This window comes from Salvia splendens, chromosome 4 (genome assembly GCF_004379255.2).
Source record: "Salvia splendens isolate huo1 chromosome 4, SspV2, whole genome shotgun sequence".
Lineage (NCBI taxonomy): Eukaryota > Viridiplantae > Streptophyta > Magnoliopsida > Lamiales > Lamiaceae > Salvia > Salvia splendens.
In genome coordinates, this window is record NC_056035.1 from 12,510,776 (window position 1) to 12,525,557 (window position 14,782).

At 43.1% G+C, this 14,782-nt stretch overlaps 3 protein-coding genes and 1 pseudogene across 3 annotated transcripts; 1 reads left to right on the plus strand and 3 right to left on the minus strand.

The window, feature by feature from the left end:
• Positions 1-4,309: 4,309 nt before the first annotated feature.
• On the minus strand, positions 4,310-5,893 carry LOC121800671 (annotated as a pseudogene).
• A 304-nt stretch (positions 5,894-6,197) lies between these two features.
• On the plus strand, positions 6,198-7,676 carry LOC121800672. The gene has a single exon (XM_042200192.1). The coding sequence runs from the start codon at positions 6,198-6,200 to the stop codon at positions 7,674-7,676; it is 1,479 nt and encodes a 492-aa protein (XP_042056126.1).
• Positions 7,677-9,918: 2,242 nt separating this feature from the next.
• Positions 9,919-11,652, minus strand: LOC121800673 (11S globulin seed storage protein 1-like). The gene is made up of 4 exons (XM_042200193.1): positions 11,361-11,652; positions 11,033-11,289; positions 10,392-10,835; positions 9,919-10,317 (listed from the first exon to the last, which is right to left on the minus strand). The coding sequence occupies exons 1-4, from the start codon at positions 11,650-11,652 to the stop codon at positions 9,919-9,921; spliced, it is 1,392 nt and encodes a 463-aa protein (XP_042056127.1).
• A 1,382-nt stretch (positions 11,653-13,034) lies between these two features.
• LOC121800674 (11S globulin seed storage protein 1-like) lies at positions 13,035-14,670 on the minus strand. Its single transcript, XM_042200194.1, has 4 exons — positions 14,373-14,670; positions 14,044-14,300; positions 13,540-13,965; positions 13,035-13,421 (listed from the first exon to the last, which is right to left on the minus strand). The coding sequence occupies exons 1-4, from the start codon at positions 14,668-14,670 to the stop codon at positions 13,035-13,037; spliced, it is 1,368 nt and encodes a 455-aa protein (XP_042056128.1).
• Between the last annotated feature and the right edge of the window lie 112 nt (positions 14,671-14,782).

A 14,782-nucleotide genomic window follows, 5' to 3' on the forward strand; every position in this document is an offset into this window, starting at 1 on the left:
CAACTCATTTTATATCCATATTCTGATATTCATATGCTATTTTCGTACCACCGATATGCTATGTCATCATTTCCCTCTAACACTCTTATCTGTATTAATTATTAAACCACAATATCAATAATTTCATACTACTTATATCACAACTTAATTTTATTTTCTATTCCCTCATTCTCCATCTTTACTCCTCTTTTACCATTTTTGTCCATTCCTCCATTTATTGTCCACTCTCACTTTTTACTTATAGTATTTTATTATAAAATCAATATATAAACGTTGTATTCACCTTCCACTAACTTCCTGAACTCATTTTTCTTTATATTTTTTAAAACACGTACCCAACACAACATGGACTAAAAATGAGGGACGGAAGGAGTATTATTTTTCAGTTACTCCTATAATCCAGCTTATAAGATTTAAAACAAATAATACTACTCTAAATAAAAATTTACTCAACCATAAGCTTACATTTATGGTTAATTAAGTGTTTCTTATTAAGTGATTCTCATTATATTTAAAAGAATCATTTAATTAAAAAACAATCACAAGTTTATGACCTAAAAATAAAAGTGCAGAGTTCTATGCTACAAAGGGAGTATATGTATTGATAATGATAAACAAAGTAATAATGAATAATACTCGGAGTAATATTTATTTGTTAAAGTATCATAATGGAAAAATAGTACATATAATTACAGAATGATATCTAACATATAGTTATAACTTATAAGTGAATGACTTTGTCCCCATCGAAAGAAACTGCAAAACATTCAATAATGTGGATCTATAAAAAAGAATCATCTAATATCATCTCTTTCAATTTAAAGTTTCAAGTCAAACATTAAGTAAGTATTGGCATTATAAAAATTAAAAAGCTCTAACTTTATGTATGACCAATTGATTTTTGTAACTGAAATTTGATATTGAAAAATCAATTTTCAACGAGGGTGAAGCATCGACAAAGTATTCACTGAGGATGAAAAATCAATGTTTGAACCGTGAACACCTCTAGAACTACAAAGTTGAGCTATTCTAGAGTTAAAATTCGATTTAAATTTGGCACATGCAGTTTTTGAACCGCGACTTATTCTATAAATCAAAGCTGATGGAAATAGGTGGGTGCACGTGACTAAAGTTCAAATTTAGTGAAAAGCCGACGTTAATCAGTGTAGCAACGTGGAAGGCTACGTCTCATACAAGGGAAGGGAAGGGAAGGGATGCTATATTCCCTGTGGAATGTGGATTTTAAATAAACATGGAACTTAGGGCATCCGCAACGGGCGGACGATGGCACGCCCGATGACGCGCATCGTCCGCGCCATCCATTGTCCGCACCCATTGCGGGTGCGCGCCATAGGGCGCGGACGATAGTCGCGGCCTATACTTCGGTCGCGGAGGATAGCGCGGACGATGGCCATCGTCCGCCCCATTGTGGAGGTCGCGGACGATGACACGCGGTTTCGTTTTTTTATAAATACCGTTCATTTGTAACATTTCATTTCACTCGATATCATTTTCGAAACTTACATTTACATAATTACTACGAAATGGATTCAAGCCCCAATAGTCCTATGTTTAGCGCAGGGGCGCATTGGCCGGTTACAGAACCCGGCGATTATAGTTCGTTCGACACCAACACCCATTACGATCCCGATTTCAGTACGGAATCGTATGGGTTGTCTGACATGGAGCCGTCTCCGCACCGCCCAACCGCAGCGGCCGATCCCGACCCCGCCGCTTCCGCCCCAGCCAGAAAGAAGCGGAACCGGCAGCGGGCGCAGAAGTTGCCGCCTCCCGATGATTGCGATGAGTACGCCTCCGGCCGTGCGAACTACAAGACGACGAAACTCTCACTTTGGCCCGGTGTTGGGTAGATATATCGGAAGATCCGATATTCGCGAACAACCAGCGACAGATCGCGTACTGGGAACGCATCGCGGACCTCTACAATTCGGTCAAGCCGCCGACCGCGTACAAGCGCAAGCGTGAGCAACTCCGCAAGCACTGGGATCAAGTCAAGAAGCAAGTGAACTTGTACGCGGCGGAGTTCGAGAAGTTCGCGCGGTCACAGGGGAGCGGCGAGAGCTTGAGCGACGTGCGCGCTAAAGCGCTGTTGTCGTACCGATCGATGTACGGCGACTTCAAGCACGAGGCCATCTGGTCACTCTTGAGGGACAAGCAGAAGTTCCAAGGTGGAATTCTGCACACTGGTGCGCCGAAGAGGACGAAGACCACCGAAGCTGGTGATTACACGAGCAGCGGCAGCGGCAATCACCCGGTTGACCTCAACCGGACGTACGTGGATGAAGGGAGTTCCGGCACACTGGTGTCCTTCCGGCGTCCTCCCGGCGTCAAGGCTGCGAAGGCCAAGGGGAAGGCGACCGCGACCTCATCGTCGACCGCTGCAACCCAAGCTCCGGTCCAGGTAGAGCTCCCGACCCAGACGGCCACCGCGTTTGAGTCGTTAGCAACAGCGTCGATGGCAAGGACGATGTTGCAGACGCACATGGCCCTATAGAAGTGTACCGACCCCGACGAAGCGGAATATCTCTGGGCGTTACTCGATGAGCTGCGTCGGAAGTTGGGAATTGGTCCGACTTACTTTTTTTTTTTATTAGTTCAATGATGTAACTTTTTTTTATTAAAACTTCGCCGTTTGTTATTTAGACCGTTTTTTATTTACTTGTTATTTGAAAACAGTTAAATTAATTAAACAAAACAATAAAATGATGATGTGGCGCGTCATAGGGCGCACCTTAGGGCGCCCCACTGCAGGTGGGGAGATAGGAGGATAAAACTGCTGACGTGTCGCGCCATAGGGCGCCCCATTGCTAATGCTCTTACTGAAGTAGGTTGTGTCGAGCTGGAGGCCATGCACTTTGCATTACGGTCAACGTAAGCACTACCTATTAACTCACCAAATACGACTTCATCAAAATATATAGGACGTCAGTTAGCCAAATACTGTATTGTAAACACTCATACGCATGATTCAAGAAAAATAGCACCACGAACACGAATGCCTCCTTCACTTTTAAACCTCATGATTACGTATGTGAAGTTTAGACATTAAGAAATCCAAGCAGGTTGAGAACTACAAAGGTATCAGAAGAAGGGATATTATGATGACATCCCAGATTTGAAGTAAAGAATTATTATGGGCATAGCTAAATAGAAATATTCTTTGAATTGCAAGAAGCATCCACAGAAAAGATGAAGATAAGAAAAAATTTAACAGCAGGATTGCAGTAAATTTCATTTGGCACACCTAAAAGGTCTTATAAATGCAGAAATTTTTTACTTTCAATTTATATACCTGTGGATGGCAAAGAGCAAAGCAAGTGCCGCAACTGTCTTCTCACCACCAGATAGTTGTGACATATCCCTATATCGCTTTGTTGGTGGCATATCACTGTATTTTATGCCATAAAGGTATGGCTCATCGGGGTTCTCCAAGTTCAGATATGCTGTTCCACCCACCGCATGGGTGCTGCTCGCCCCACCCACTTTGTTGGTGTTGCTCTTTGTGAGTTCATTGTATATCTTGTCAATGTTATTTGAGATGTGATTAAAAGCAGCCATGAAGCATTCATGCCTGGATTCAACTTGAAAATCAGTGGTCATGACTTGAAAATCTAGGCAGATAACAATACAGATGGAGCTAAATCAAGAGCATGCTGATGATAGAGAATCAGTCTTAAGGCTAGGATTTAAAATAATATGGAGATAAAAGCAAAATCTAGAGCTGAGGTCAGGGACCAATGACATTCAAAACAAGCACTATAATAAGCAAAATATTGTTCTTCATTATCTTCGATGATTTAGAGAAAGACTACCAGTAATAGGCAGATAATTTCATAAATGAATAACTAAGAATAAACATGAAAGACAACCAAAACTATCCGATCTATATCTGTGTGTGTGTGAAAGAGAGTGCTTCGCTTCGTGGAACTTACTTTGAAGAATGTTACAACTATTTACTGTCAAGTCAAGTGGTATGATATCTCAATCCCAAAGGTAATTTACGACAATGAGGGCTGTACAAGTGATGCTACAAAACAGATTCAGTTATGGGAAAGCATGACAGTTTTAAGCCGGAAAATATGCTCAAAAAAACCAGTCCATATACAAATTAACGCTCATCTAACCCAGCAGCTAGCTTCAATTCAAATTTATATGGCCAGCAAATCTCGCATTTTGATGGGCAACCAACTACGGTTGAGGACAACACATACATACACTTGGTGGAACTACAGCTGCAGGGAATCCCTATGCTTCCATGATAGTTCCAAATGGAGCGCACCTATTACAATTAACTAGAATCTACCCTGCTATAACCACGTGACTTTTTAATGTTGTTCTTTTCCATAACCATGCTGATTTCATCTGCTTCATTCCATCTTTCAGCGTCAGCAAACATATTGTACAGCAAGACATAGCTCTCCGGTTCCAGCTTCATCAATGTTTGAGCTGCGATTCTTGCCAGCTCCACATTGTTGTGCATTCTGCAAGCACCCATAAGTGCCCCCCCACACAGCCTTGTCCGGCTCAACTGGCATGCTATTAATGATATCCATCGCCTCCTCAAGCTTCCCATGCCTACCAACCACATCCTCAAGAGACGAAAAATGTTCTACTCTTGGTTTAATTCCAAAATCTTCAACCATGGATTTGAAATCCGATCTGCCTTCTTCCACTAGACCACCGTGTGCACACGTGCTCAAAACTGAAATGAATGTGATATATGTTGGTTTCACTTTAAAGCACTTCATTGATTCAAAAAGTTCCAATGCCTCGCTAGCAAACCCATGTGATGCATACCCTCCAATCATAGCATTCCAAGAGATAACATTCATCTCATCGAATACTGTCCTGGCTTCGGATATAGCCCCACATTTCGCATACATGGTAATGAGAGAGTTATATAAAGGGTTATCGGGTATAACTATCTTTGTCACCAACTGATGAACTTGCGTGCCCGTAAGCTGGGCTGCACATTCAGCACAAATGCTAAGAAGGGAAGACAGAGTATGTCTGTCCGGTTTCTCTCCTTCCGCCTGCATACAAAGAAACAGTTCCACTGCTTCTTTGATGCCTCCATTCTTTTCATATCCAGCTATCATAGTATTCCAAGAAACTTGATTCTTCTGAGGCATTTTCTGGAAAAAATCAAGAGCATGTTTCATCTTTCCCGCCCGTGCATACCCTGAGATGATCGAGTTCCATGACAAAACATCAGGAGTTTTCATATCAACAAACAGTTTCGTAGCAGTTTCCATATCAGATGCATTAACGTAACCACTAATCATGGTGTTCCACGTGACAATATCCCGGCTCTCCATCTCATTAAACAAATCACTTGCAGAATCCATATCCCTAACTTTTACATAGGCCATGATCATTGAATTCCAAGAAACCACATTCCTCTCAAACCTTGATTTTCGCCCACTTCCATCATCACTGCAAAGGGGTATCTTATAAAAAAGCGCCGAGCATCCCTAACCCTTCCCTTCTGACCATATCCAGCAATCAACGTATTATAAGCATGGATTAAGTCATCCACCCCCTCTCCAAGTTCCCCGTATTCCAACAAAAGCGTCCCAGCCTCATCAAGCTTATCATTCTGAATCAGTCCAGACACCATTGCACTAAGCGAAGCAGAATCTCTCTCCGGCATTACTCTAAAAAGCTCACAAGCTGTCTTCACGCGACCATTATCCAAGAGCCCAGTGATAATCGCATTCCAAGTAACCACATTCTTCTCTGGCATAGCTTCGAACAGCGTGCAAGCATCATCCACTATTAGAGAAGAAGACTGCCATGCATCAACGTCGTCGACTTAGCTCGTGAAACTCGACTCATCACACGTGAAGGAAGCCGTTTATACAGCTGTCATTGAGCTGTAGTTAGTTGTTAGTTAGTTAGAGAGTTGAGTTATTTTGTTAGTTACATGAAGTTGTTATCGTGTGTTCTCGTTGCATCTACACCACCAACATCATAGTATATAAGGTGGTGTATCTGGTTGTACTTTCTCAATTCAATCAATAAGAAAACATATTCAAATTCTCCAAAATATCTTTCTCTCTTTCAAACGCAGCAATGCTGCACTTATAAGTTTGTTATGGTACCAGAGCTTATATCTTCCGCTACGTCTCTTTGATCTCTCTTATCATCTTGTTTTCTCAATTCAATCGATCAAAATGAATGGTCGCGGTGGTCGTGCTCAACCTCCACCAGCTGAAGACACCTCCAGTCCATATTCCCTTCATCCGAGCGACAATCCTGGTGTTGTTCTTGTTCCACAGCAGCTCATTGGCTCCAACTACACTACTTGGAGTCGATCATTCACAACTGCTCTGCTTGCTAAGAACAAGTTGGTTTTTGTTGATGGATCCATTCCCAGGCCTAGCAGAGAGGATCTTCTCTATCAACCGTGGATTCGCTGCAATAGCATGGTCATAGCTTGGCTTCGGAACTCGGTTTCTTCTCAAATATGCTCAAGCATCATGTACTTAGATGATGCCTATGAGATTTGGTCAGATCTTAAGGAGCGTTTCTCTCTTGGAGACTCAGCTCGATTATATCAATTGAGGCAGCAACTTATGTCTCTCTCACAAGGAAATTCTGATGTCAGCAGTTATTTCACGAATTTGAGGATCATTTGGGATGAATTCAAAAATTCTCAACCAATCTCGTGGTGCACTTGTGCTAGATGTACTTGTCACAATGCTTCACGTTGGTATCAACATCAGGAAAATGACTGCACTATGCAGTTTTTGATCGGTTTGAATCCTTCATTTTCACAGATTATATCTCATATTTTGTCTATAACTCCTTTGCCTTCACTTTCAAAGGTGTTTGCCTTGGTGATTCAAGAGGAAAGGCAGCGATATATTGAAGGAAATCAATCCACACCTCTAGTTCCTAGTGAGCAACCGTTTGCAAATGCTACTTCAAACTATGACAGAGGTTTGAGTAAGTTCCTATGCACTCATTGTGGAAGAACAAATCACAGTGTGGATATGTGCTTCTACTTGCACGGTTTTCCCCCTGGTTTTGGCCGAGGGAAGAGCAAACCATCAAGTGCAACTGGATCTGGAGGATCTGGTTTTTCAAAACCACAACAACACAGATCAGTGAATTTTGTTGAAGAAAGTTCATCTAGTTCAGATTTGAAGATGTCTCCTCTGACTGCTATGAATTTGCCTAGCATGGATCAATATCAACAACTTGTAAGTCTCTTGCAGAGCCAATTGCACACTCAAAGTCCTACTTCTACACCTGAGCCTCCAACACAGCCTCCTAATACCTTTTCTGGTACAATTTCCTTCTCCTCTACTATCAATTCTATTAAATCATCATGCTCTAGATCATCTACTTGGATTCTAGATACATGTGCTACTCATCATGTATTATATGATCAATCTCTTTTCTCATATGTATCTCCAATCTCTAATGCTTTTGTGAATCTACCAAATGGCCAAACAGCACCTGTCACACACATAGGTAATATCAAATTGACACCTCTTATTACCCTGTCCTCTGCTCTATATGTTCCTTCATTCTATTTCAATTTGATTAAGTGCACTCACCAAAAATTCCTCCTGTACTGTCTCCTTTACTCACAATCAGTTCCAAATCCAAGAAGCTTTACAAGGGACTCTGATTGGGAGGGGTAACCGTGTTGGAAACCTTTACATCTTTGAGCTTCCAGCTTCATCACCTGCTGTTGATCACAATCTGAAACACACTTCAAGTAACACTCTTGACAATTGTTCTTTTACTCATTTGGCTTCTGTAAATGCTGTAGTAAGCCTTGATATATGGCACCAACGTTTGGGCTATCCATCTCTGAATAAACACAAATTGATATCAGATAATTTGTCTCCAACAAACACTCATCTATCTACTTGTCAATCCACAGCTGGTAATCTGCTACGGCCTCGAGGATCATCGTGGGATTCTTTCCCTTGTAGCCGGTCGTATAGAACCCTTTCCAGGCAGCGAGGCAGTTCTTCCACTCCCAATGCATACAATCTATGTTGCCTAATATACCCGGGAACCCATGCTTCTCCCCGTGCATCTGCATAAGCTCCTGGCAGTCTTCGGGGGTAGGCTTCGAAGGTACTGATCACGGAATATTTCAACCACCCCCTGACAGAAATACTTCATACATTCAAGGGCAGTCGTCTCACCGATGTGGAGGTACTCGTCCCACATGTCTGCCGCGTCTCCATAGGCCAACTGCCTGATTGCCGCAGTGCACTTTTGAATAGGTGTGTGGCCGGGTCTGCCAGCCGCATCGTGCCTGAAGCGGAAACACATATATCGACGCTCCAAAGCGTCAACAATACGCATAAATAGGGCACTGCTCATCCTAAAACGCCGCCTGAAAAGGTTGACGTTGAACCGCGGCTCTGGTGCGAAGTAGTCTTCATATAGTCGCTGATGTGCAGCTACGTGATCCCGCTCAATCACTGCTCGGCAGTGGACAACGGGTCGAGGTCGAGATACCGCCAGCTGTAAGGCCCTTTGTATCAGTCGGTTTATCTCACGGGACGTATAGGTCTCCAACTCTTCGTTCATTCGCAGTTCGTACTCCTCAGCATCCCCACCACTATCACCACTACTACCACCCGCGCTACTCATTTCGCGTTGTTGCTCTTGTATAGAAATTAAGATAGAGAGAAAAATCGTTAAAACAAGTGGTGCGAATGAAAATGACGTGCAAATCGCATATATATAGTGTTTCGAAAATTAAATAAAAAATAAAAAATCGGTTGGCCGATAGCTCGCCGATCGGGAGCCTGCAATGGCGGCCAGCCGATCGGCGAGCGCATCGGCCAGCGCTCAGGAATCGGCGTGCGCTCGCCGATTTGGCGCTGGCCGATTGCAATGGTTCGGCGAGTGGACCGGCCAGGGCCGGGAATTGGCTAGCCCGTCCGCTTGCCGCCATTGTGGATGCTCTCATAGTTCATGGGAAAAACCGGAATTCGGGGAAAGTTTTCGGTTTTTAAGGCTAAAACCCCTATTAAAAATAATAAAGTTGGAAAAGTCAATTCCCTTAGTTTTTAGTTTTACTGTGACACGTTTAAACTTACTCCATCCGTAAATATATTGCAGTGACACGTTTTTAGTTTTACAAAAAATTTAAAAAGTGCCACTGAATTTAAGTTTATCAGTAACACTTATAAAAATTGTTTTCTACGGCTACATTGACATTACCATTTTTTATTCAAAACTCAAAAGTATGTATATTGAAAAGTGAAAAGGGTTTGTTTTGTTCAATCCTACTGCATTCATGAAAAGAGAAGAATATAATGAATTGACAATTACAGTTGTTATTGATCCGTGAAATAATAAAATGGGAAGCCTATTGTTAAGGATAGTGAATTACATCAAAGGCCAGCTTTGCAGTTCCACCCAAAGTGCGCAACCTCTCTATGAAATAATATTCCTTGATGCATTCTTTCCCTGGATGTTCATCCTCAACCACTACAGCGTCCATGAATCTTCCCATAGCAACGCTTATACTACTTCTTTTGTGTTGGCAGAAGGCATGCATCTACCATTACATGACAACATTCTTCTACATTAGGCTTCTGCATTTGCCTATGCCTATGCCTTTACCTATCCTATCTCATGATTTTTCACAATGTTGGAAATCTTTTCTTGATTCGGAATTTCGGGGTGTTCTCTGCATGGGAAAGGTATCCTCGGCTTGAGCTCCACTGCGCCTCTTCCTTCCCTCTTCTCATTAATATTTATAAATTTTTTATGTAACTGGAACTTTTTAAAAACTATAATTTTGTTGGGTAAACTTAAAAGCAGTTTAGAATGAGAATTTTGAGTTGTTATTGATATTTCATGTTCCAAAAAACATGACATGACTAGTCTCATTATTATTGAAATTAGAGTCCCCTAAATTGGAACCATCTTCAAGCTGGTTGAAGGCCTGCTGGAGCTGAAAAGAAGCGTCTCCCTCCTCGAATTCTTGAGGGTCTCTGCCTCCTCTCTCGATATCTGGTAGGCGTTGGCGACGACGTCCACAGGCAGTCCCCTGAGGGCAGAGGTGCGGCCGCTGAGTGTGTTAATCATGGCGTTAGCATTGGTCTGGAACTCCACCCACTCGCATCCCTGCTCGCCGGCTTGCTTCAACACCACGAAGTTCTGTGGCACCACCAACACCTGCCCTTCCCGGACCTGCCCCTCGAACACTGCCTGCCCCTTGTGGTTCACCACCTGAATGAACTTGTCACCACGGGTGATGTATAGAATGCTGTGGGCGTTCATCAACCAGTGTGGCGCCATTATTGCATTCTGGTTTATACACAATTTCAAATTTCATCATCACAATTCCCAATACATAATTGAGTAATTTGATAAAATGATACCCTGTGAAGAGAGCCCTTGGCGAAGCTGAGCTGGATGAACTGGAGGAGGGGAAGGGTGAATCTGTTGACGGTGGAGAAGCGGCCGGCCTGGGGGTTGTAGATGGCGGCGCGTGAGGGGCTGTCGACGTTGACCTTGTTCTTGGTGCTGCAAATGGTCTCGTCGATTCCGTTGCTCTCTGTCTCTCTCTCCCTCAATGGTGGCTTGATCACCTGCAGACCCTTGGCTACGATCACTATCATTCCTCTCTCGTCATTCTCGCTCTGAAGCTTCCTCGCTGTCTCCACCTCCACGTCGAACGCCTCCGCCAAGCTCTCCACGCTCATTCCCTTGAACACGTTGCCGAACTCGTGCTGTTTCTGTTCGTGGCGTCTCTCGCCGTGGAAACGGAGCTGCTCCTTCTGTTGCTCCTGTCCCCAGTTCGGGTTTCCGGCTAGGAAGAAAGACTGCACAAAGCCACCAACATAGTTAATATGTTAAGTGCAGAGAATAAAGTATGAAAGAAAGTTTTAATATGTTAAGTGCAGAGCATAAAGTATGAAAGAAAGTGAGTACTTTTCTAAAAACATAAATGAGTGTATTAGTATGTTGAAATGTCCTAAAAAGAAATATGACTCTATTAACATGGAATATGGAATATTACCCTAGGGTTCTGGTCGAGCTGGTTGGCATTGTTGGAGTTGTCTTGCAAAACAACGACGACGAGGTCTTGGTCGCCGTTGTTGTAGGCCCAGTGAGCATCTCCGGCTCTGATTGCGACCACATCGCCCTGTTTCAAGAAGCCGATCTGCTGATGACGATCACCGAATTTTTGGCTCCTCATCCCCTGCTCCGGGGATTGCTGTGGCGACTCGAAGGTTTCGGGGCACCCAGAGATCGCCACTCCATAAATACCACTACCTGAACATCCAATAACAAGATATTAATTATCATAAAAAATGATAAGTATGAAAAGGGAAAAGAGATGAAACCTTGAAGAACATAGACAAGCATGGGAGCATTGTGGTAGACAGGGAGAAGAAGGCCTCTGGTGCGGATGGTGTGGCGGTGCAGGGAGACGCCGGCGCACTGGAAGTCGTTGGCATTGTGATCCCAGAACTCGGAAACACCGCCTTCAGATTGGAGGCGGAAAGAGGGCTCCATGGCGTTGATCCTAGTGATATCGCACTCGCCCTGCTGCCAGCTTCCGCCTTTGTAGGCAGAGGCGGAGGCGGAGCTGAGGAGTAGAGCGAGGCTCAAGGCAGAGAGGAAGGTTGTGGCCATGGCTGCTTATTGCTTATGCTTATTCAGAGATGTGAATTTTGAGTGGGAAAAGCAAAGAGATTTATAGAGGGAAAAGAGAGAGGCGATCGATTGGTATTGACACATAAGGAGAGGGAGTTTGCCATTTTGCACTATGCATGTCTAACAGAGCTTTAATGCCTTCCACCTATGATTTTGTCTCAAGGCAGGTGGCTTTCTTTATCTCAGAATATTACAATTTTCATATGTTCGTTGTGCTTTTGAATAAATTGACATGTGAATTAATATTTGTCGAGAAATTTGAGTACTACGATCAATATTTCAAATGTTTTGGAGACATGAGGTGAAATGCAACTTTTTTTTAACAGATTCATGTGTATACATCAATATGTCAAATGTAGTGCCAATATTGTGGTTGGGAGATAAAGCTTATTTCAAATTTGATTTACCTTTAATCCATTCCCAGAAATTGATGTACTTATTTAGTTCTTATGTGTATGATACTGTGATTGAAAAATAAAAAAATGAACGCACACTACAACAATTTTGTCATGATATTTCATATTTTTTCACGTAAATAATCAATTTTGTCCCATCATTTCAGACGTTCACTCGAAAATATGTCATTGTTAGGTAATTACCATTTAATATCTATTGTTTTATTTTTGAAGATATAATAGCCTGCAAAAAATTATACGGTCAATTATCTATTGTTTTATTTTTGGAAATATAATAGTAGCATGCAATAAATTTCATTTACTCGATTTTATCCTATAAAAAGACATTATATCAGAACAATATCGTGCAACAAGATGTAAGCTTTTAAGAGTGCACGCAAAATGACAATGTTTAATTTTGTGCTTATATGATGGAGTATTTAATTTACATCATCTTTAATCGGCAAACCTAAAAATATAGAACTATTAATTTTTTTATTGGAGTCAGATTTTAAATTACATGTTAATTTAAAATTGATCAAATAATTAATTTACTAAATTTAACAAATTGTAGCCAGCTCAATTTGATGCTGCCATGGCTACTGAAATCATAGTTAATGCCGTAAAATTTGTCTAATTTTGTAACTATAGGAACTTACCGGTTTCTCTAAATGATGGCGGAATATTATTATTATTATGTCAAATTATTAATTAAATTAAAAACTGCAATTCAATTATTATTAGTTAATTTCATTTAAGTATCTAATACTCGGACCCAAACATTTTTATTGATATCTGACTGATATCATAATTTAGTGAGTTTCAGTTAGATTTAATTTGGGAAGCTGTGGCAGTAGTTAGAAAAGAAAAGATAGTAAATTGATGCAAAACTGAAACAGCGAGGGATATTTATAACGGTAATATCAACCGGCCATTATTATTCCCATACAGAGAAGAGAAACATATTTACTGTGTAGCATGAGACGACTTAGATCCGCTAAAGAAGAGAGTCTCCTGGCGCGAATACTTGATCCTCTCCGCCTCCTCTCTCGATACCTGGTACGCGTTGGCCACGACGTCCAGTGGCAGCCCCCTGATTGCTGAGGTGCGGCCACTGAGTGTGTTGATCATGGCGTTGGCGTTGGTCTGGAACTCCACCCACTCGCACCCCTCCTCGTTCGCCTGCTTCACCACCGCGAAGTTCTGAGGCACCACTAGCACTTGCCCTTCCTTCACCTGCCCGTCAAACACCGCCTGCCCCTTCTGGTTCACCACCTGAATTCGGTTCTCCCCTCGTGTGATGTACACTATGCTGTGTGCGTTTGTCAACCAGTGTGGCGCCATTATCGCATTCTGCAATTCATACGTTTGGTTAAAATGGTGGTAACTATATCAGTTTGCGTTAATATCAGTTGACATCACAAAACATATCAGCGAGCGAACTAAACCGAACCGATGTAGTGAGAGTTACCCTGTAAAGGACGGCCTTGGCGAAGCTGAGACGAAGGTAGTTAAGGAGAGGGAAGGTGAAGCTGTTGACGGTGGAGAGACGGCCGGCCTGGGGGTTGTAGATGTCGGCGCGTGAGGGGTTGTTGATGTTCTCTCTGATCTTGGCGCTGCAAACGGTCTCCTCAAGGCCGTTGTGGCGGAATGGAGGCTTGATGACCTGGAGCTCTTTCTCAACGATAACAATGGGGCCTCTCTCGTCGTTCTCGCTCTTGAGCTTCCTCGCTGTCTCCTCGTCCACGTCGAACGCCTCTGCCAAAATCTCCGTGCTTAGTCCCCTGAAAATGTTGCCCATCTCGTGCTGCTTCTCCTGTTGCCCGCGGCTGCCTCTGAATCGCTTCATCTGCTCCTGCTGCTGCGCAATCTCCGGGTTTCCGGCCAGCATGAACGACTGCATCCAACACACACTCGTTATTAGTAATATTACCACTACTCTTTTCCTTTTTTGCTGATTAATTGTTAATCCTACCCTGGGGTTCTGGTCTAGCTGGTTGGCGTTGTTGGAGTTGTCTTGCACAACTACGATGATCAGCTCTTCGTCGCCGTTGTTGTAAGTCCAGTGAGCATCTCCGGCTCTGATGGCGATGACATCACCCTGTTTCAAGTACTCGATTTGCTGGTGGCGATCGGTGAACTTTCCTCCCCTCACCTCTTTCTCTGGTTGCTGCTGCGGCGACTCAAACGTCTCCGGGCAGCCCGAAATCACCACTCCGAAAATACCCCTACCTGCAATGGCAATAAATAAATGTTACTCAATATAGTAGTACAGTAATAATTATAAGTAGAGGAGAAGCAGACCTTGAAGAACGTAGGCAAGGACTGGAGCATTGTGATATGCGGGGAGCATGAGCCCTCGGGTGCGGATGATGTGGCGGTGGAATGACACGCCGGCGCATTGAAAGTCCTCAGAGTTGTGGTCCCAGAACTCCGAGACACCGCCTTCCGATTCTACGCGGAAGGATGGTTCTTGGGCGTTGATCCTGGTGATATCGCACTCGCCCTTCTGCCAGCTTCCGCTGCCACTGCTGCTCTTGTAAGCAGAGGCCGAGCTAATGAGCAGAACAAGGCTGAGAGCTGAGAAGAAGGTTCTAGCCATGGCTGATTGTTGTGACTGAGGAGATGAATTTCCAGTAGAAAGGTGATAGGCAATTTATAGAGGAAAACAGGGTGTTTGGGATTGACACATAATCAGATGGAGTTTGCCATCT